The sequence below is a fragment of the Aspergillus aculeatus genome (genome assembly GCF_001890905.1).
Source record: "Aspergillus aculeatus ATCC 16872 unplaced genomic scaffold ASPACscaffold_2, whole genome shotgun sequence".
In the NCBI taxonomy this organism is placed as follows: domain Eukaryota; kingdom Fungi; phylum Ascomycota; class Eurotiomycetes; order Eurotiales; family Aspergillaceae; genus Aspergillus; species Aspergillus aculeatus.
The window spans coordinates 2,866,509-2,887,227 of record NW_017962977.1 but is presented as its reverse complement, the minus strand read 5'-3'; the positions used below and the strand labels follow the sequence as shown (position 1 = coordinate 2,887,227).

General features: G+C 54.1%; 6 protein-coding genes and 1 non-coding gene across 7 annotated transcripts; 6 read left to right on the top strand and 1 right to left on the bottom strand.

The window, feature by feature from the left end:
* Window positions 1–489: 489 nt before the first annotated feature.
* On the top strand, window positions 490–981 carry ASPACDRAFT_57551 (uncharacterized protein; the record flags this gene model as incomplete). The annotated part of the gene is made up of 1 exon (XM_020203256.1): window positions 490–981. The coding sequence occupies one exon, from the start codon at window positions 490–492 to the stop codon at window positions 979–981; it is 492 nt and encodes a 163-aa protein (XP_020060568.1).
* Window positions 982–2,226: 1,245 nt separating this feature from the next.
* On the top strand, window positions 2,227–3,125 carry ASPACDRAFT_1853136 (uncharacterized protein; the record flags this gene model as incomplete). Its single annotated transcript, XM_020197295.1, has 3 exons — window positions 2,227–2,839; window positions 2,940–3,014; window positions 3,070–3,125. 3 exons carry the CDS (start codon window positions 2,227–2,229, stop codon window positions 3,123–3,125), a joined length of 744 nt encoding a protein of 247 aa, XP_020060567.1.
* A 906-nt stretch (window positions 3,126–4,031) lies between these two features.
* ASPACDRAFT_75721 (FMN-binding negative transcriptional regulator) lies at window positions 4,032–5,111 on the top strand. The gene has a single exon (XM_020204526.1). It carries the CDS (start codon window positions 4,199–4,201, stop codon window positions 5,021–5,023), a length of 825 nt encoding a protein of 274 aa, XP_020060566.1. The 5' UTR covers window positions 4,032–4,198; the 3' UTR covers window positions 5,024–5,111.
* Window positions 5,112–7,972: 2,861 nt separating this feature from the next.
* Window positions 7,973–11,197, top strand: ASPACDRAFT_75720 (uncharacterized protein). The gene has a single exon (XM_020204525.1). It carries the CDS (start codon window positions 8,162–8,164, stop codon window positions 10,853–10,855), a length of 2,694 nt encoding a protein of 897 aa, XP_020060565.1. The 5' UTR covers window positions 7,973–8,161; the 3' UTR covers window positions 10,856–11,197.
* Window positions 11,198–11,658: 461 nt separating this feature from the next.
* Window positions 11,659–15,475, top strand: ASPACDRAFT_112669 (uncharacterized protein). Its single transcript, XM_020195658.1, has one exon. The coding sequence runs from the start codon at window positions 11,888–11,890 to the stop codon at window positions 15,119–15,121; it is 3,234 nt and encodes a 1,077-aa protein (XP_020060564.1). The 5' UTR covers window positions 11,659–11,887; the 3' UTR covers window positions 15,122–15,475.
* Window positions 15,476–15,911: 436 nt separating this feature from the next.
* Window positions 15,912–19,855, top strand: kgd1 (alpha-ketoglutarate dehydrogenase KGD1). The gene is made up of 4 exons (XM_020204524.1): window positions 15,912–16,053; window positions 16,144–18,459; window positions 18,519–18,892; window positions 18,945–19,855. The coding sequence occupies exons 2-4, from the start codon at window positions 16,229–16,231 to the stop codon at window positions 19,481–19,483; spliced, it is 3,144 nt and encodes a 1,047-aa protein (XP_020060563.1). The 5' UTR covers window positions 15,912–16,053; window positions 16,144–16,228; the 3' UTR covers window positions 19,484–19,855.
* Window positions 19,856–19,974: 119 nt separating this feature from the next.
* On the bottom strand, window positions 19,975–20,046 carry ASPACDRAFT_t48. The gene has a single exon. It is a non-coding gene; the product is annotated as a tRNA-Ala (tRNA).
* Between the last annotated feature and the right edge of the window lie 673 nt (window positions 20,047–20,719).

The following is a 20,719-nucleotide window of genomic DNA, read 5'->3' as shown; positions in this document are numbered from 1 at the left end:
CGCGAAAGCTTGGTGGGACAACTACCCCACACCGACAAGGCTGCAACTCCGCAATTTGGGGGCGATGAGGCTGGCTGCCCGGAAAAGGAAGTCTTCGAGACTCATCACCGTCAGGGTTCTATGCACTGGGTAATAGAGAATGGGGGAAGATAATCCCGCTTGACCAGGTTAATTCAAGCTGCCGCAATGGACCCGTTCTCCGGCCCCCAAAACGGTCCCACATGGCCTTCCAAGTTGTTGCATATGACTTCTCTGACGAAACGGTGAGGACCTTCTCCACCAGGCCCTGGAAAGATGGATGAGGCTCGCGGTTTTACGCTCCTTGTATAGGCGCAACATGAATATAAATACCTCCCAATCCTCTCAGACACTTCAAACCTCGATCATCACACAAACCACCATCTCAATTCTTCTCCTCCCTTTCATCCTAAGTCCATCTCTCTTACCTTACCAAAAACAAAACAAAAGAAAAAAAAAAAAGCCTGCAAAATGCTCGCCAAATCCCTCCTCCTCACCCTGTGCGCCACGGCCTCCACCGTCGTCGCGACCACCGACATCATCCACTTTCTCTACGCGACCGACTCCTACAGCGACATCCAGGGCGCCGGCAGCGGCTACTCCGCGGGCTTCACCCTGACCGACAACGACGGCAACACCATCTACAACAACGCCGACCCCGGCGGCTACGCGCCCTGCATGGACAACAGCGAGAAGGTCCAGTACACCTCCGACTGCTTCACTGGCACCTGGACCTTCGGCTGCGAGTCCGCCTTCGACGGCAGCCCCAAGCTCTGCAGCGCCTACGACCCCGACGGCACCGCCTACCCCGGCAAGGCCAAGGAGTCCCTCGATTTCATTGGCATCAGCGCCGGCATCACCGGCACCTGCAGTGGCGAGGTTACCATCCCTGGCAACACTTGTACCTCTGATAGCACGTTCAAGGTTGTGAAGCGCTACCGGGGGAACTATAAGTCTGTTTAGATTGGGAGTGAGGGCTTGGGCTAGGACTGGGATGTCGCCGTTGGGGGTTGGGTCGATTTCCGGCTTCGCCCCTGGAATGTTTCAGGTCGGTGATCGGTTGGCTAGCCAGTGCCGGGGGTTAATTGATGTATAATACCATGTGTGATAGACTTACTGAATATGTATACTTGATGCAGAGATATGTACATAATCTGGAACACGAGCATCGAAGCTTGGAGTTACCCTATTTTCATCGTCGCAAATCAATATCTCTTTCCACTAACAGATGATTAGCTTAGCTAGGGCAATCTTAAGCCTCCAGCTATACAATCAAACTACCACGGTTCTTGGTCGTATGCATTAGCTGTACTAGGTTATATAGAATTTGACCTTGCTAGCCAACCAATCACCAACACTGGTCAAGGTCATCTCATTTTCTTCTCAAGAGATACCAGAAATTATACATTTTAATAGGTGGGTCCGCAACGTCTCGATGTCGTCGAAGTTTCTTCCGAGTAGGTAGTAGCCTATCGCCGCAGCCGTGGGTCTCTGACAGCTGACCCGGCAGGACAACCGAGATCTATTCAGCGTCAAGCTTTGCTTTTGTGGGTCACTTGGCAAAGAGCTAAGATCCGGTCTACAGGTCGGTCTATAACTGCTTAATCTAATGCATTATGGGTAGCCTTATGCGGTCCAGCCCACATGGTAACAAACAGAACAAAAAGTGGCTAATTACTGGAATTTATCTTTTTGCGGGCTGGATTCTTGAGGCTATACTAGTGCTGGGTGTTGAAACGGATCGGGTCTCTATGATATTCATCTCTCAGAGTCTGAGATATCGGGTGCAGAGGAGACACGCGCTGCACTCGAACATTGTATCATCTCTGGTCGGGGTTGAACAATGACTCTGAGATTGTTCCCGGATTCATGTCACATGAGATATCAGAAGAGTATTCTCTGATGTATTCTAACTTAAGACTAGCTGGGTACGGAGAAATAAACCACAAGAAATTCGTGATGAGTGAAGCCTATAGCAGCGGAACCGAACGGTGCAGTTCAAATAGGCACTAGGGCGGGATCTATGATCCACTTCTCGAGGAAGGCTTGCGCGTCCCTGACACCACAGACTTTAACTTGAATGCCTGTTTTCCGTTTGTCCCTCTGCCCTCAGAAGTCCTGCCCTTTGGCTCGGTATTTACATCTGTCTCCAGCATTCCGCTCGTTTTGCCTTTCATTTGCACAGAATACGCAGTCGAACTTAGCCCCATGGATCTCCCAAACGAGCAAATAACCGCAAACCTGCTGAGTGCAGCGATATGGTTGCTACTGGTGCTACTACTGATGGCTCTCACTTTTGCAATTCTGGGAATTCTCGTCGGGCTTCTTTGCGCCCTGATCACGACGGCGACCACGCTCTTTGCGTATGCTGGGACCGACCTGTGGGAAAATCTTGAGAGTTACTGTGAGCGAGCCCATCGCCCTCGCCTCCTCGGGCTGGTCAGCTTAGTCGCTAAGGTCCAAACCCCCGACTCGGAGCGGGCCTTGCAACTCGACTACCTCCAGAAGAAACACGCGCTCGTGGCTGAGGCTAGCGCTCTAGTTCAGCGCCATGCCCGGTTAGCGGCGCAAATTGACGAAGCTCGAGAACCCCAGGACTCTGTTCCCCACTCGACAAAGGACCACTCGATGCAACGGAACCAGCTCATGCAAGAATCCCACACCGTCTCGGTGCAACTACGGACGAACTGGCAGAAGATCAAGGCACTGAGTGACGAGTACCCGGTGAAGGGTGCTTGGATCCGGGCAGATTCAAGGATGGCTAAGAAACTGGAGCCCTATGGGAAGGAGGCACAGGCGTGCCGGCTGTGGGGTGGCTGCTGTAGGTTTGCTGACTGCGATTGTTGTGTCAAGCCTCGTGCGTGGAAGGGAGTAGTACCGACGGACTGGCCGGAGTTCTACATGTATTTTCACTGCACCAGGGAGTGTGGTTGTTGCTGGCGGCGCGAACGGTCTCTCTTTGGCGGGGGTGATGATGGTGACAGCGACGCCCCAATGTAGGTTGAATTGATCTGATCACCTTCAAAGTTTTGAATATATGTTGCTCGCTAGGGATTGAACCAGCATTCGGCTGCAATCTTGGATTTCCGATGGGAAATCTGAAGTGAGCGATCGCAAGTCGAAAGACGCTATACGGGGTCTTTCTGCAAGACCTTCTATAATATCAGCAAAGCCGAAATGGTATATCTTTCTGAGCGCTTGTGACTCAGTCACTTCAATTGCAAAGTAAACACCTTCTGGTGACAACTCCCTTGCAATCTCAGCGCCCACAGTGTGAGATATAAGTCTCCTGCGAAGAAAATATTTTCTACAGTGTCAATGATAACAGGTTGATGTAGAAAGGATGTTCTCTGTGCGGTCTTCTATCGGGAACAGATCAATGATAAAAGGCAGGATGAAGAGCGATGCAGATAACGAATTCAAGGGAATGTGCAATTACGTATCAAATATGTGCTCGGTTTCACTGCAGCAGTGAACTATATCAGACAGTCAAATCTCTGCATGCAGTTCACAAGACTATAGATCTGATAATCCCTGGCCCACTCCCGACACATTCCCAGAACGGCAAGCGTCATCGAGATTGAGCCACCTCCGATTGGCTGTCTTGCTTTCCGCACGGCGAATTTACTCGCTCACTAATCCGAGAGTGTATTAGCTCCCCTGACAAAATGTATTTCTCTCCCTTAGATCAACAATCCAGCTACTATACCTTAACCATAAACATTGTTTGTCAAGAAGAGTCATTCGATCAATTTTCTGCACATTTCTCTGTCCAAGCCTCATCACCTTGAGTCAAGCACCCAAAGAAAACACACTTACGCGAGACTAATCCGCAGTTGCACGCAGTGACATTCTTTCTCCGCGGGCTCGGCGCAGTGTACCAATCAGGCCAGTTGGAAATCTGACTCACCAGCCTGAACCTCAAGCGATAGGCGATAACGGTCTGCGGGGGGGCTTGTCAATAAGGACAGCCCGGTGGGCCGACTCACAATTGAATCACAAAAACCACATGGAGAAATCATTCTGTCAGAACCAATTGATGCAAGTCCATTAGACTATAAGAAGCCAGTGTCCTCTTCCTGAGACAACTTTCATCTAAATCAAACCCCGCACCCACCGCGCCTCTCTTTCCTCACCACCACCACCACCACCAAAAAGCATCACAACAAGAAACAACAAAATGTACCTCCGCGCCATCCACGCCGAATCCAGCATCGCCTACCTCCACCAACTCATACGCGATAACCCGCTGGGCATCTTCACGACCGCCATCAGATCCCCGTCCTACCCGCTCCTCCAAACCAGCCACATCCCTTTCGTCCTCGACGTGCCCGAGTCTCTTCCGCCCGTCACCGATGCCGCCGCGGCCGAACCCACCACCCACCTCGGCACCCTCCGCGGCCACATGGCCAAACAGAACCCGCAAGCCAAGGCCCTGATGGAGGCACTCGCCGCCCACCAAACTGCCAGCAATAGCAGCGGAGCCCTCGAACTCCCCGACGAGGTCCTCGTCCTCTTCAACGGCCCCCACCACCATTACGTGACGCCCAAATTCTACACCGAGACCAAGCCCGCCACCGGCAAGGTGGTGCCGACCTGGAACTACTCGGCCGCCCAGGTGTACGGCAGGGTCCGGGTGTACTGCGACAGCAAAGCCGACGAGACTGGCGCGTACCTGCAGCGGCAGGTGGAGGATCTGTCGCGCGAGGCGGAGACGCGGATCATGGGGTACGAGAAGCCGTGGGCGGTGGCGGATGCGCCGTTCAAGTATGTCGAGTTGCTGAAGAAGAATATCATCGGGATTGAGATCCGGATTGAGCGGTTGCAGGGAAAGGTGAAGATGAGTCAGGAGATGGGGGAAGGGGATCGCGAGGGGGTCATTCGGGGGTTTGAGGCGTTGGGGGGGGAGACTGGGTTGGGGGTTGCGGGGACGGTGAGGGAGAGGGCGGGGTTGATGGGGTTGAAGAAGAAGGAGAGGGCTGGAGCCAAGGAGGGGGAGGTTTGATCTGTGCGGGTTGGGCTGTGTATTGTACAACAGGAGATAAACTGATACTGGGATGCTGTTTCATGAGATTCATTAGGTCTGTGTTGCGATTGAATACCATATGTGTATGGGCTCGAGTAGATTGTGATTTGCTTGGCGGGATCCTCTTTATCGCTAATGGAGGAATGTGCATTAGAGCCTCGCTGTTATTGACGTCAGGGGTGTATGTTCTTTGCGTTAAATTGTGAAGGTCAGCAAATGGTTGTTGGAATCTGAAGCCAATATCGTATGATACGTCTCTTTACTAGCTTGAAAACAGGTGGGAACATTCTGAGGAGATCTCAAGGCAGTCGCCGGCATTATCTTTCTAAGAAGGTTACTATCGAGATGACGTTAGACTATTCAGTGAAGGCACATTGTTCGAGCCATGTGGTTGTACCATTTCGATGTGAGATGACCCCGTGACTATGGGGTCAAGAGTGGTGGAGGGAGAGGTTGAATGCATACCATATTGTTAGCCCATCTGTCAGTCACGACATGAAGCTAGTACTATAACCATCAATGTTTTCTCAGACTTCATCGGGCGGAGGTGAACGCGAGAGCCCTAAACATCTCAAACCTGAAAGCAACGAAAGCATCCATGTCCCGTAGACGGTCCGACGGAAGTTTCCGAGTAAGGCTGAACTGCCCAGTGGGTGCCGTTCGTCACCGACAACGTCATCCCTACCGATTGGCGGCTTGTGCGGTTGACCGATTATGATTTGTTGATCCGTCAGAACAGAACGGCAGGCTGATTGCCAGTGGCCACTGATCGCCCCACGGACAAAACCACTCACCCATGCACAGCGGATCGGATAAATGGATGCGACATTCTTTTGCTCTCAGTCTCAGCTGACGGTCGTGTAGACTGCTTGATTCTGATCCGTTTTTCCCGAAACCCCGAGTCCGTTCACACTACGGAGTAGACAAGGATCCTTCAAGGCAACCAACAACCCCAGGGTTTAAATCTTCAGTCCTGATGATTGGGGCCCGGGGGGGGGGGCCACCTGTGGGGAGGTGCAGTGGTTCTGTTACGGCGCCTCTTTTTCGCAAATCATGGAAGTGGGGCTCGCTTTTTGGATGAAGGTGGAGCGTATCCGAGCACCGGACACACCTTGTTGGCTGTAGACTTTCGTTGATGTCTGGGCCCTATCCTCCTAGTCTGGCGGAGGACGGCGCTAGACAGCAAAACCGCCTTGGATAGCTTCAGCCCTCAATGCGTTCCTGGTGGGAGGTTGAGCCCATAGCGTCATAATTCCCCACTTGCCGGGGATGTTAGTCAAATTTCACACTTTCCAGCCCGTGGCTTTTCTCTGAGCGATTTTTGGGAGAAATGAGGTCATTGCTCGGCTGCTGATTGTTTTTGTTTTTGTTGTTCGGGAAGTGGGTTCGTAGTTGGCCTTTTGGGCCAGTTGGATGCATGCTCGCGTAATTCAAGGTCGCCGGCGGGGGATACGGGAAATGTTGGGATGCGGAAGGCGCCGTAGTATAGGTGAGTTGGGAATGAAATATGGAGGAGAATAGAATGCCTTCTACGTACAGCCACAAGATCTCTGGGCATGGGTCAAGAACTACTGCAGTGAACCTGCGGGTGGGGCCTTAATTTCTTTGAGCAAGGATTCCTGAACTGCGGCTGAGTATCTGTCATATCCCGAGGGAGGTAGAAACCCTAACCTTCGACTTGACCGTGATATGTAAGTAGCTAGGAGAAGCTGTTGGCGGACGATGACTTCAAGGGTGACAGCAGGTGATGCCTTGAAAGGGCGGTATATTCGGCCTCTCCCATCCGACGCTGCTGCACAGTTGGATAAAGGGAGAAGGGCATTGGATACGTATGTGAGGGATACTGCTGTACGGAACGTCCATCCAGCCAGTCGATCGCCTGGCCCTTTGCTCTTAGACTTCCCACTAACTACTCCGTACTGGCTAGCGTAGATACAACGGCCAACGATTACCGCGGCATACAGATATGGATCGATGGTTTTCCCCCGGTCATTCGAGTCAGATAAGCAAACCTTCGTGTCGAAGATCGACCAGCTGAAAGATTCCAGGAGGTGGTATGTACTGTACTGAACTGTACTGACAGGATCATCGAATGTATTGCTTCGTACTCCGTACAGTCGAGATGGATATGTGGTGTTCGTGTCAGAAAGGGGCGGTGGTGGATTTGGGGGAGTCCGGGTACGTAAGACATTTTCCCCAGGGGCTGTCCTTTCCGCTCGTTCAGCAGAAGACCCTGAAACCGACAATTTGAGCTAGCCCATACTGGCAATTTGGCGTTGACAGCATCATACAGTGCTTCTCTGTCTAGTGTACGGAGGGAGTACTGTATCTTGTAAAGATTTGCTCAGGCCGAGCCCTTCTGTGCTCTGTAGTCCTGATGTACAGTAACTTACATATGTGACTAGCGACTACTGCACGAACTGTCTCCTGACCACTTACCTAGAACAGTTTGTTGTAGTTTATTGACTGCAGTTGTATACATGTACGAATCTTTTGTACGGTATTGTACAAGTACCCTTGTCTGGTGCAAACAGCGTGGCGGATCCCCCCTAAGAGACTTAGTCCCGTTCTTTCCCACACTCACAGTAACTTAACTCCACTGCTTTCGGTCCAGCCTGGTTCGGCCACCCAAATTTAGCAACCCAGTCAAAAGAAAAAAAAAAAAGAACGACAATAATACAAGACCTTCCTCTACAATACGTTACTTCCACACCCAAAAACATCCCCCCTCCTCCCTCTTCTCCCCATCTTCAATTATTATTTACCCGACTGCGTAATGCCAGGACGGAGCTGATAATATCTTCTATCCAAGGGGATCTCTTTATCCTTTCCCTTCTTCCCCTTCTTCTTCCTCCTTCTGTTTTCATTCTCATCCTTCGTCTCCTTCGTCTCCTCCTCTACCCTTCCTAGTTACGTTCTTGCAGGGGGGTATCGCGGTAGTGCAGGCCCGCCCTCATTTCCTTATCTGTGCCAGAACATCTGACTTTCCTCTCACTCTAATCTGCTCTCGTCTTGTTTCTCCAGCCTCGACCACGTCAAGTGGGATTTGCCGAGTGAACTATTTTCTCCCCTTTATGGCTTGGACACTCGCGATCATCTCCTCAGCATAGTTCGATCATGGAATACAACGCCGTCTTACAGGCCGACCACGAGGTCGCTTCCAATGCGAGCGATTCTGATGATCAGCATTCCCGCAGTCCTTCCCTCCAGTCCCAGCACCATGATGCATCCTTCCAACCACTTCCCTTGGATGTGGACCATATCGGCGCTGGCAACTATCTGCAACCTGCCAGGTCAGCCGAAAGTTCCAGCATCGGCGGTTTAGGCTCGATGATCCGGTCGATCACCTCAACCAGCTACGACATGGTCGAAGACGATGACTACGAACTACCCGCCGATCACTCCTCCTCCGCAGCCCAAAGTCCCAAGAGTTCCCGTCGCGTGCCTCCGCTTGACACTACCGCAACCACCATCGCTTCTTCCCCTTCCGAACCGCCGCTCCGAAGCCCCATTTCCGGAGAGCCCATCCCTCTCAACCATCCGACCCCCGGTCTACAGTCCCTGCAAGGAGCCTATGTCAATAATGTGGAACGTCTGGAGAGAAGTGCTGAACGGATGAGTATGAGCTCGACCAATATTGGAGACGAGATTCGCAAGATGGACTTGGAGCAGAAACGGAGGTCCAGTGGCTCCTCGGTCTATACCAACAACCAAGACGGCTTTAAGGCCAGTCTGTCGTCCCGTCACGGCTCCATCCAGTCTGTCTCGCGCCTCGCTCAAGTATCGGAGCATGGTCCTGACCCGTCGTACGCGGCATCTACCAACCACACGCCCCTCATGCCGTACCTCCCCCCTCCCCCTTCTGCGCCCGCCCCAGGAGAGCTTCGACTTGTCGACCATGAGCATTACAATCACCTACTGGGCGAGGAGCTCGAACGTCCTTGCACAGCGGCTTCGACTGACACCTACCAGCAAGCTCGAGTCCTGTTCACTGACTTCGACGGCGTGCACTATGTTCCCTCGGAGAAAGACCTGGTGCGCCGAGTATCGCTTACCCGCCCGCCGCTCGCAAGCCGATCCGAAACTTACAAGCAACCACAGGCCGGCGAAGATATGGTCTATTACCCTGCACCGGTGCCAATGATGTTGAATTTGCCCCCTCGTCTGTCGCGAAAACCCGGCGCGGAGAGAGAGAAGCGCCGCACACAGCTGCTAGGCTCAATTCCTGTCGATAACCGCAAATCAGCCCCGTGGCTGTCACAGCAGGACTCGGATGGCAACGCTGCTCTCAAGCGAGACAAGGAGGTGGCAGCTTTGCCGCCACAGCTTCGTGCCAGCGTTTTTTTCGAACAGCCATCGGTGCCACTTAATCTAGAACTGACTCAGGCTTCCGCGGTAGCCACCTTGGACAGTATACTTGATGCTTCAACACATGCCCCTGTGAGTGCGTTTACCGACCATCCGATTGCTGGCGCGGCGGGTCATGCCAAGCTCACACGTAAACCTTCCGTCGGGGGTTTGCTTGATCATTCGAAGAAGCGAGCCTCTCGGAGCACTCTTGGCTTCGACCGCCGCTTGTCCGACCCGGAGCTGGAAGAAAGACCCGTGACCTCCGATCGCTTTTACAAACAGACAGAAGCCGAGGCGGCAGACATGCATGAAGATACCTTGTTACGTCAGGATGAGTATGGCGCAACTGGCGGTGCGGACGTGGTTCACCACGAGGACGAAGATATCGCCCATCCAATTGAACCTGAAGTAGAGTTTACCGGGCCGCCAAATACACTAATGGCAGAATTGGAAATGCGAAAGAACGAGCTCAAACAACGGCAGAAAGCCGTGGCGGGTCCCTTCGGGCTCCAGTCCACGCTCCTTCAAATGGATGCTGTCGCTCAGAAGCAGAGCGAGCATCGACGACAGAGGCCAGTTACTCTGGCCTGGGAAAGTGCAGATGCTCAAAAACCGGACGAGGGAGACGACGATGATGTCCCGCTGGGTATGCTGTTCCCTGAAAAGGCGCCCGCGACGGAAGAGGCGCGCCCGCTGGGTCTGATGGAGAAGAGAGCCATGGAAGAGTCGGAACCTCTGAGCCGGCGTCGAGCCCGCCTCCGGGGGGAGCCCCCACCACGCACTCCCGATAGGCGGTCGAACACGATGTATGCAGCTACGGTACAAGACGCCATGGCTGCAGCCGAGGAAAGCGGCGATGAGGATGAAACCCTAGCGCAACGTCTTCAGCGACTTAAGTCCAAAGACCAGGCTCCGTCCACTGTTGCGGACAGCGAATTCGCAAGCGAGATCCTCGCGGAGATTAACAACGTCGGAGCCGACGGTGAGAAGGGCAAGGCTGATGCGATCCCGCCCGAGGATGAGACTCTGGCGCAACGGCGAGCTCGCCTTCAGCGCGAGGCGGAAGCCGAAGCTCTGAACAACTCGACACTGAAGATCCCACGGTATCGGAGAAGCATGGCTGATATTTTACATGCCCGACGTCCCTCTGCCATGCAGCGGCCGCCTACTAAAGATATTCCCGTGCCACAAGGGACAGCTCAGCAGCAGTACTCCCAAGATCCCCGACTGTCGTTGCGACAGATGCCAACGTACCCCGGGCCTCAGGCCGGATATGCAGCTGCGAGGGCTGCTCCATATGTCTCTGGGATGGCGCACCCCAATACATTCTATAGCGATGCTATCTTGGGGGTCAGTCATCTCAGCTATGCACCCAACAAGCACCCCGCCAAGACGATGAGACCTATGATCCACCCCGGTCAACGGGAGGTCATAGATCGCTGGAGGCAGAGCATCGTCTAGTAACTGTCTGATCTGCTTCCTTCTCGTTTCCCTTTGGCCAGTTCATCTCCTTGCTCTGCCTATCTATGTTCCATCTTCGATCAGGATGCATTCTACGGTATCGCGTTGAGCTCGATTTGTGTTTCTGGAGCCTTGTTTGTTTTTGTCTTGTCAGTATTTGTGGTGATATCCTCTCTACATTAGCGGGTTTGTTTTTGTGTATTATACCGTTTAAATTACCCGATTCCACATTCCTCCCATGCTGAGTCGTCTTCGGCCGTCTAAAAATAGTAACCAATCTATCTCTTCATCACAGTTGCACAGCATTGGCGGGGGGCAATTCATGCAGTGGCCAGTAGCAGCTTGTGAAAGAAAAGCAAAGATAAGAGGTGCTCAGTACGGAGTAGGTTAGGTAATATTTCAATTCCGACTAAGTTACTGCATGCATGCAATCTGTTGGTCATCATCGTTTTCGGCTATGCTTTCTCCCCGGTTTCCTCTGTCAATGGCACTTCGTGTGAATGTTTCGGGTGTTTGGTGGTGAACCCGTCCGTGCCCCTGATTTGAGACAGGGCTAAGTTTCGCGTGCAGCAGGAAGTACTGAATAGACCAAACTATATGAAAGAAAAAAAGAAAAAAAATAAAAAGGGAGAAGACGAGATGAGCAGTAGATAGTAAAGGACCTAAAGTACCTAATCAAACGGTTTTCCCCCCTTGAATCTCAACCATTGGACCGCCGCCGGCGCGCCGGGTGAGACATGGAGACTAGACTAGTACGGAGTAGTAGGCCTGGAATTGCCCCACGCCAAATTATCCTGCATCGTCCATACTCTAATGATTCTTTCTCTCTTCCATTCTTCTTCTCGACAGGCAGATGCTGTCCTCACTATTTGTACCTATCCGTACATATTCGTTTAAACTGTTGACCTCACATTCCTGCCCAGGACGATCCAAGCAACTCGCAAGAAAAATGTTCTGGATGCGATTCCTCACATTCTAGACGCTACCCTCAACTCGGATGCACCACCAGGTGCTCCTGGCGCATTCCTCATCATGGCCCCCTCCACAGTCTTCTCCTACTGGCGTCGCGACCACCGCCGATCGAGCGCATCCCTCGTTTCTTCGTCCGTTGCGCAGCCCACGGCAAAAGGCCTGGTATCCAACACTCCTCCCCAACTCCCCATCATTCCGAATAACACAGCAACTCTTCCCGCTTTCGCCGACCCCTCACCAGCCGCCGAAGGACCGAGCCCAATCGATCTGACGTCGGATTCGAAGAGAACAGCTACCGTGTCAGCGAGCCCAATTCATGCGCCCGCTGCTACCTCAGCCAACCTTGCAGTGGCCTCCTCGTCGTTCGAGAATCACGCCCCGCGCGACTCCAGCTCTGAAGATCGCGATCGAGATCCAGCCCTCACCTCCCAGTTTAATTACTCGCAGTCATCCTTTGCAGTTTCGCGTCCGCACCATGGGGACGGAGACATCCCCCGAACGAGCTCTCCCTTTCGGCTTTCCATAGGCAAAAACCTACTTTCTTCTAATCACCAGCCCTCCGATCCCCACCTCAAACGATACTCGACCCCCAGCATGCCGTCCTCGAGTCACCCCTTCAGGTTCAAGACCTCTCCCGATATAACATCTTCCGCCGACAAGGCCGCCACCTCGCAGCGCGACTACAAGAGTGATGGCGGCAGCCATCGTCGGCAGGGAGACCGGGATAATCTGGGACCAGAACATGGCCATCACAAGTCGGGCAAAACCAGGCTGCATCTACTGAATCCCATGTCACTCCTTGCCCGGAGGCGCTCGCACCAGGGAACAAGCCTCCGCACCGCTGACACCACAAACTCCGCCCGCAACCTGGTCCCAGCGATCCCCGACGATTACGATCCCCGGATTCGCGGGAAGATCGTCCATGACTTCTCTGCGCCGCGTCCGCGTCGCAATCACTCCACGCCTCCGGTACTGCTCCGCGACGCCTATCATCGGTCGTCCAGCGAGCCGATTGCCCCCTGTGCGGATCAGGCAGCCCACGCCGCCCAGCACAGTGAGCAAGCCAGGCGGCACACAGAATATTCACCCGTGTTCAAGGAACACTTCGAGGAGGACAGCCAGCAGGTGTTGCAAGTCGAGAGCAAAGCCTATCTGCAGTCCTCTCTGTTGACAGATTCTTCGCTGGCGGAAACCGATTCCAGCGCGCTCCCCGTGTTTGCTCGGAAGCTGCCCTCGACGATCCCCGAGGAGAGCGGGCCCTTGGAGTCGTCGCCCGATGAGCAGGCTGTGGCCAAGGAAGATACAGAAGACCAGTCCGAGAAGCAACAGATACCTGCCGCTGGACATGACGAGGACACCATCGAGATGATGCCTCACCAGTCCCTGGGCCTGCCCAAGCACTTCAAGAGTAATGCTTCTCGGTTCAGTTTTGACATGAACGGCGTGGAGTCGTCGACGCAGGAGAAGCTTCTGGAGGAGAAACACAAAGAAAAGGAGGCCGCGCGAAGGGCCAAGGCCCAGTTGGAAGATCCGGGCTTCAGCGACGGCGAAGACTTCGATGCCGATATCCTCGATGACATGTACGACTTTGAAGAGAAGATCCCCGGGGTGAATGTCGATGCAGACGAGGACTACGAGTTTCAGGGCTTCTCGGGCACGGGCAACATCCTCAACCAGTCGTGGCTGGCTCCCGAACTCTCTCCTGTCGTCGGGAGCCCGCTAACACCCGGCATTCCGGGGTATGATGGTGCTGGAGATTCTCCTGCTCCTGTGGCGGAAAACTCCCCAAACCTGTCGAACGGAGAGCCTGCTGCGGCTCGTGAGCATGATCCCAGCGTTCAGTCTTTGCCTACAGCGACGGCATCGTCTGTTGAGACTCCGCAATTGGCTCAGAGTGTACCGCCGATGGCTCCACAGCCGATCGACGACGAGGATGATGATTTGTATTTCGACGACGGGGAGTTCGGTGATTTGACCACTGAGGGCGAGAAATTTGATGAGTCGGTATTTGACGATGAAACTAGTCATCTATATGAGCGGAAGCCGGTCGCTCCGCAGCCGACACAGGAGGACGAAGATGATTTGTATTTCGATGATGGGGAGTTCGGCGAGCTGACTACTCAGGGCGAGAGATTTGACGAGTCAGTTTTTGACGACGAAACAAGTCATCTGTATGAGCGGAAACCGGTAGCTCCACGCCCCGTTTCCGATCCTCCAGCAAAGCCGGAGGAGAACGAAACCTCTGCGAGTCTCGGTGAACATGAGGAGGCACTATCGGAAAACAATGGCGGTCTCCGACATGCTCCAAGCATAGCAAGCGAGTATCAAGCAGACACATCTCGGATTTACGGCCACACCCTTGAGGCACTGACGGACCTTGCACCTCCAAAACCGCATGGCGGAGTCTTATCCGAGTACAACCTCGGGGCCTTCCACGACGCCCTGGCCAAAGTAGCCAACGACACTTCCTTGCACGAGAGGTTCGGGCGCTCTGTGAGCATCAGCGAGCGGTCCGTGGGCCAGACAAGCACAGCGCAGACGATGGATACCCCTTCCGGGCTGATATCGGACAATAGCCATCTAAGCCAGGCCGTTGATGGATTGGGCTTCGACGAAGTGTTAGACGATTTCGACTACGATGATAACGACGCCTTGCTGTACGATGACCCGATCATTGCCGCGGCCAACGCGGAAGCGCTCGAGAATGACGACGACGGTTTCTACGGCCAAGAGTTCGGATTCTACGCACAGTCTCTGGGGACCTGCAGCACGGAGCTCACCAACGGCGGCTACTTCGGTCCCCGGGGCGTTGAAGGGATCTCGCGGAGCTTCAGCAGTCGGGGCAAGTTCCGCGAGCCCAGTCTCACCCCCATCACCGAGCGGAGCGAATGGAGCACGCGCAACTCGGTCATCTCGCTGACAGCTCATGGTGCTACGAATCCCGCGCTGCCGAGTCCCGGGCTCGCTCAATTGGTCGACCTCGCGAGTAGTATGGACGACGAGATGTCCCTGAGCGCGTTGATGCGCCTTCGACGGGGCGCCTGGGGCGGGAGCAATGGAAGCCTCCGCAGCAGCAGCGGCAGCCCCCCGCCCTATCTCCATACATCGTCCAACCGCGCGAGCTGCATCTCCGATGCAAGTCCCACGGTCCTGACTGCTCCCCCGGACGCATTCGGTGGCTCTGGTGCCGCAGACTCCCCCATTGAGAAATCAGAGAAACTGCGATGGTCACAGACCTCCGCGGAACAGCGTCTGGACCCTTCTCTGGGCGATGAAGAAGGCTCTTCTATCTGATGGAGTAGGATCCCCACTCTGTTGCACAATTTGGGAAGTGAGATACAGGCGAGACCACCACGGTATATAACTCATCTTGGTCAGAATCTCGAGCGATGTCGGTGACCTTTGCCCTATATACATAATGATGTTGATGCCCACTATATAATACCTCCTTGCTGCGAAAGGCAGCGGCTTGTACTGTACTGTTCTGTTAGCGAATGAAACCCCCTGATTTTGTCAGCACGCATGATCTGATCCCCGTAAGGAAGGTGTCTTCTGACCCGGCGCCGATCAAGTCTGTTGCTCTGGGTCTGGGGTCAAGGCCGAGACTAGGGCTCCTATTTGTAGATTTGTCTGACCAGCAGCGCTGACCAGCAGCGCTGGAGTGCTCCGCGTGCCCTGCCTGCATTTGATGTCATTGGGTCCACGTGCCCTCCCGCAAAAACCCGGCCCGGGAAATGCTCATAGCCGGGTGTGGCGGTGCTGCTGCTTCTCAACCGCAACCGGGAAGTCCGGCCCGCCACCGCTGGGCATCGCTGGGCATCGCTGGACATCCGCAGTGAGAATTCCCTCGGTCCGCAGTAGAAACGGACAACGCGGGATGAGTCAGCTGTGGCTGCACTTGCAAAACGCATCAGCCACAGCTGCGCTGGCCGTCATAGCCGTACCTCCGTACTATTCTCGGCAAACCTCTGCCTTGCCTGGCTGTTGGTCTCTGTCCTGCTGCCAGTTCCAGTTCCCTCCCATCCCGTTCCCATCTCCTCTCTTCCATTACTACCCTCTCCTCTCTACTCCACCTTACAACAACACCTAGAGGCTTCCCCTCTTGAATTCCTTTTGTTTATTGAGAGTGTGTTCACTCTCTGATGAGTCCCGTTTTTGCTCAGGTGCTACGGCAACAATAGTCGACACCTGCTTTCGATCCTCCTAGAAACCCTTCTTCTCCCAGCGTGCGTGTTCCTTTGGTCCGCCGAAAAAAATCCCGCAGCGATGACCGCAACATGAAGCTCTAGCTAACATACCAATTGACGCGTCAACAGATAAAATAGCTCCCTCTCCACAACATCCATCTGCCTTTCTATCATCTTAAGCTCGTCGCAAAACGCATCAGAAAAAATTCCCGCCATGTTTCGCTCCACAGCCGTCAAGGCCGCCAACAGCGGTATGCGCGCCGCCTGCACAAGATCCATCTCCCTCGCTTCCAGCGCCAGAAATGTGTCTTTCCGCAGCTCAAAACTCGGCTTGACCACTCGCCGTCCTCTGGCGGTGGTCAACAGCAAACGTTACTACGCCCAGTCCGCTGAGGGCGTTGATGCCAACGATTCTTTCCTCTCTGGAAACACCGCCAACTATGTTGATGAGATGTACCTGGCATGGAAGAACGACCCCTCCAGCGTTCACATCTCATGGCAAACGTATTTCAAGAACATGGAGGAAGGCAAGATGCCCGTTTCTCAAGCTTTCCAGCCCCCTCCCACGCTCGTTCCCACCCCTACGGGCGGTGTCCCTCAGAACATGCCCGGTGAGGGTCTTAGCTTCGCCGCTGGTACCGATGTCACGAATCACTTGAAGGTTCAGCTTTTGGTCCGTGCCTACCAGGCTCGTGGTCACCACAAGGCCAAGATTGATCCTCTTGGTATCCGTGGTGAGGCCGAGGCTTTCGGCTACAACAAGCCCAAGGAGCTCGAGCTCGACCACTACGGTTTCACTGAGCGTGATCTCGACGAGGAGTTCACTCTTGGACCCGGTATTTTGCCCCGCTTCGCTACTGAGAGCCGCAAGAAGATGACTCTGCGCGAGATTATCGCTACCTGCGAGAAGATCTACTGCGGGTCTTATGGTGTTGAGTACATCCACATCCCCGACCGTAAGCCTTGCGACTGGATCCGTGACCGCTTCGAGGTCCCCGAGCCCTACAAGTACTCCGTCGATGACAAGCGCCGTATCCTCGACCGCTTGATCTGGTCTCACAGCTTCGAGTCCTTCCTTGCCACCAAGTTCCCCAACGATAAGCGTTTCGGTCTGGAGGGTTGCGAAACCCTGGTGCCCGGTATGAAGGCCTTGATCGACCGCAGTGTCGATTACGGTATTAAGGACATTGTCATTGGTATGCCCCACCGTGGTCGTCTGAACGTCCTCTCGAACGTCGTCCGTAAGCCCAACGAGTCTATCTTCAGCGAATTCGCTGGTTCCGCCGAGCCGTCCGACGAGGGCTCCGGTGATGTCAAGTACCACCTGGGTATGAACTTCGAGCGCCCGACCCCCTCGGGTAAGCGCGTGCAGCTCTCCCTGGTCGCCAACCCCTCCCATTTGGAGGCTGAGGACCCCGTCGTCCTCGGAAAGACCCGCTCGATCCAGCACTACAACAAGGACGAGACCAACTTCGACTCCGCCATGGGTGTCCTCCTCCACGGTGATGCTGCCTTTGCTGGTCAGGGTGTCGTCTACGAGACCATGGGCTTCCACTCCCTCCCTGCCTACTCCACCGGTGGTACCATTCACATCATTGTGAACAACCAGATTGGTTTCACCACCGATCCCCGTTACTCTCGTTCCACCCCCTACTGCTCCGACATCGCCAAGTCCATCGATGCTCCCGTCTTCCACGTCAACGCCGATGACGTTGAGGCTGTCAACTACGTCTGCCAGGTCGCCGCTGACTGGCGCGCCGAATTCAAGAGCGACGTTGTCATTGACATTGTCTGCTACCGTAAGCAGGGTCACAACGAGACCGACCAGCCTTCCTTCACACAGCCCCTGATGTACAAGCGCATCGCTCAGCAGAAGGCTCAGCTCGACAAGTACGTCGAGAAGCTCATCGCGGAGGGTACCTTCACCAAGGAGGACATTGACGAGCACAAGAAGTGGGTCTGGGGCATGCTCAACGACAGCTTCGACCGCAGCAAGGACTACCAGCCCACCGGCAAGGAGTGGCTCACTTCTGCCTGGAACGGCTTCAAGACCCCCAAGGAGCTGGCCAACGAGGTTCTGCCTCACCTCCCCACCGGTGTTGACACCTCTCTCCTGCAGCACATTGCTGGCAAGATCAGCGGTGCTCCTGAGGGCTTCACTCTCCACCGCAACCTCAAGCGTATTCTGGCCAACCGCAAGAAGACCGTCGATGAGGGCAAGAACATTGACTGGGCTACTGCTGAGGCTCTTGCCTTCGGCTCTCTCGTGTCTGAGGGCTACCATGTCCGTGTTTCCGGTCAGGACGTTGAGCGTGGTACTTTCTCCCAGCGCCACGCTGTTCTCCACGACCAGGAGAACGAGACTACCTACACCCCTCTCCGGGACATTTCCGAGAAGCAGGGTAGCTTTGTCATCTCCAACTCCTCCCTCAGTGAATTCGGATGGTAAGTTCCTGCCTTGATATTACAAGCTGAAGTCTCCTACTCATGCTAATCTGTTGCAGTCTGGGTTTCGAATACGGTTACTCCCTGACCTCCCCCAACGCTCTTGTTATGTGGGAGGCCCAGTTCGGTGACTTCGCCAACAACGCTCAAGTCATCATCGATCAGTTCATCGCTTCCGGCGAGTCCAAGTGGCTCCAGCGCTCTGGTCTCGTCGTGTCTCTGCCCCACGGTTACGACGGTCAGGGTCCCGAGCACTCTTCCGGTAGAATGGAACGCTGGCTGCAGCTTTGCAACGAGGAGCCCCGTATCTTCCCCTCCGCGGACAAGCTTGACCGCCAGCACCAGGACTGCAACATGCAGATTGCTTGCATGACCAGCCCTGCCAACCTGTTCCACATCCTGCGTCGCCAGATCCACCGTCAATTCCGCAAGCGTATGTCCTCTTTGCCTTCTGTTATCCTGTTTCAAACTGACCCTAGTCACAGCTCTTGTGCTCTTCTTCTCCAAGTCCCTCCTCCGTCACCCCATTGCCCGGTCTGATATCGAGAACTTCACTGGCGATTCCCACTTCCAGTGGATTATTCCCGATGAGGGCCACGGCAAGGAGATCGACGAGCCTGAGAAGATCGAGCGTGTTATCCTGTGCTCTGGCCAGGTGTATGCCGCTCTTCAGAAGCACCGTGAGGCCAACAACATCCGCAACACCGCCATCACCCGCATCGAGCAGCTGCACCCCTTCCCTTGGGCTCAGCTGAAGGAGAACCTCGACAGCTACCCCAACGCCCGCAACATCGTCTGGTGCCAGGAGGAGCCCCTGAACGCCGGTGCCTGGAGCTACACTCAGCCTCGTATCGAGACCTTGTTGAACCAGACCGAGCACCACAACCGTCGCCACGTCCTCTACGCCGGTCGTGCCCCGAGTGCCTCTGTGGCCACTGGTCTCAAGTCCGTTCACTTGAAGGAGGAGCAGGAGTTCCTCGAGGATGCCTTCAGCGTCCACCAGGAGCGCCTGAAGGGCGAGTAGAGTGCGTTTCTTGGGACATATTTTTCTGGGTTTGGCGGAAGGGAGCTAGTTTTGTGTCAACTCATTTAGGTCTTCACTGTATGGTTTTTTTTCCTTTGTCTACAAAGCATAGTGTACGATGGTTTATACCTCAAGTCATGCTTGCGTGTGTCGGAGCTCTGGTGTGTCGTTCTTGCACATGTTAGATGGTCTGACCTGCCGATACCTTGCATGTGTTTAGCGCACGCGTGTAAATTAAGACATTGATATCATTTTCTCTGTTTAGTTCTTTCGCAGCAGTGTACGTGTTTGTTGTATGAGATTTGGTTGTTGTCGTAGGTAGTGGCACGGGTCGTGTACATTGCAGTATTTGCAGTGGGAAAATTGGCTCAGGGGTGTCGTCGTTGCTGTACGGCGTCTTATCGATGACCGGGCGAAAAAAACACGGGAACTTTCGAAACAGAATTAACTAACAACGATACAAAGGCCGGAAAGAACAACAGCAAAAAGGTTGGAGCTGCGGGGAATCGAACCCCGGACCTCTCCCATGCTAAGGGAATATTATACCACTAAACCACAGCCCCAATTGTTGAAAACTGCTGGCTAATTATGGTATCTGATTCAGATTATCAGAGAGTAGGTTGAAAATTCACAGCCGGCCCTATGCGTAGCACCCTTCGATCCGGGCAGGTGATGTCATTTAGGTTTCTGTGTTGACACACGATTCTGACTAAGAAATGTTGGTGCCTGAGATCACAGGCGTCAATCACCTGATGGGGCTCATTCCTTCTCCGCACCGCAAGCCAGCACTTATCTTCGGCGCTACAACCTCTCCTGCTTTTCTCATGCCTGTTGCGCCTATGGTGATTTTCGTGGGTTATCGCATCAGCAGTGCTGTTTCCGTCGAAGATCTACTTCAAGCTGGGTCAATCCATCATTCCAGCTGGATTGTGTTGTTTCACTGAGGTGGAAGACGCAAATCCTCTTCTTCTCTTATCCTCATTTCTCCTCCCTCCACTTTTCCTCTCTCTCTCTCTCTCTTTTCCTCTGTCTTTACTTTCTAAATCTCTCTCTCCTTCTTTCCAGAAAAATCTCTCTATTCTCTCCCAGAGCCCCTCTTGAGAAATTCACAAAAATGACCACCACAATCCCACCCAACCTCCCAGCCAGCACCTCTTCCTCCACAACCCACCCCAATCCCACAACCACAACCGCAGCCACGGCAACCACCACGACAACCACGACAACGACCACAAA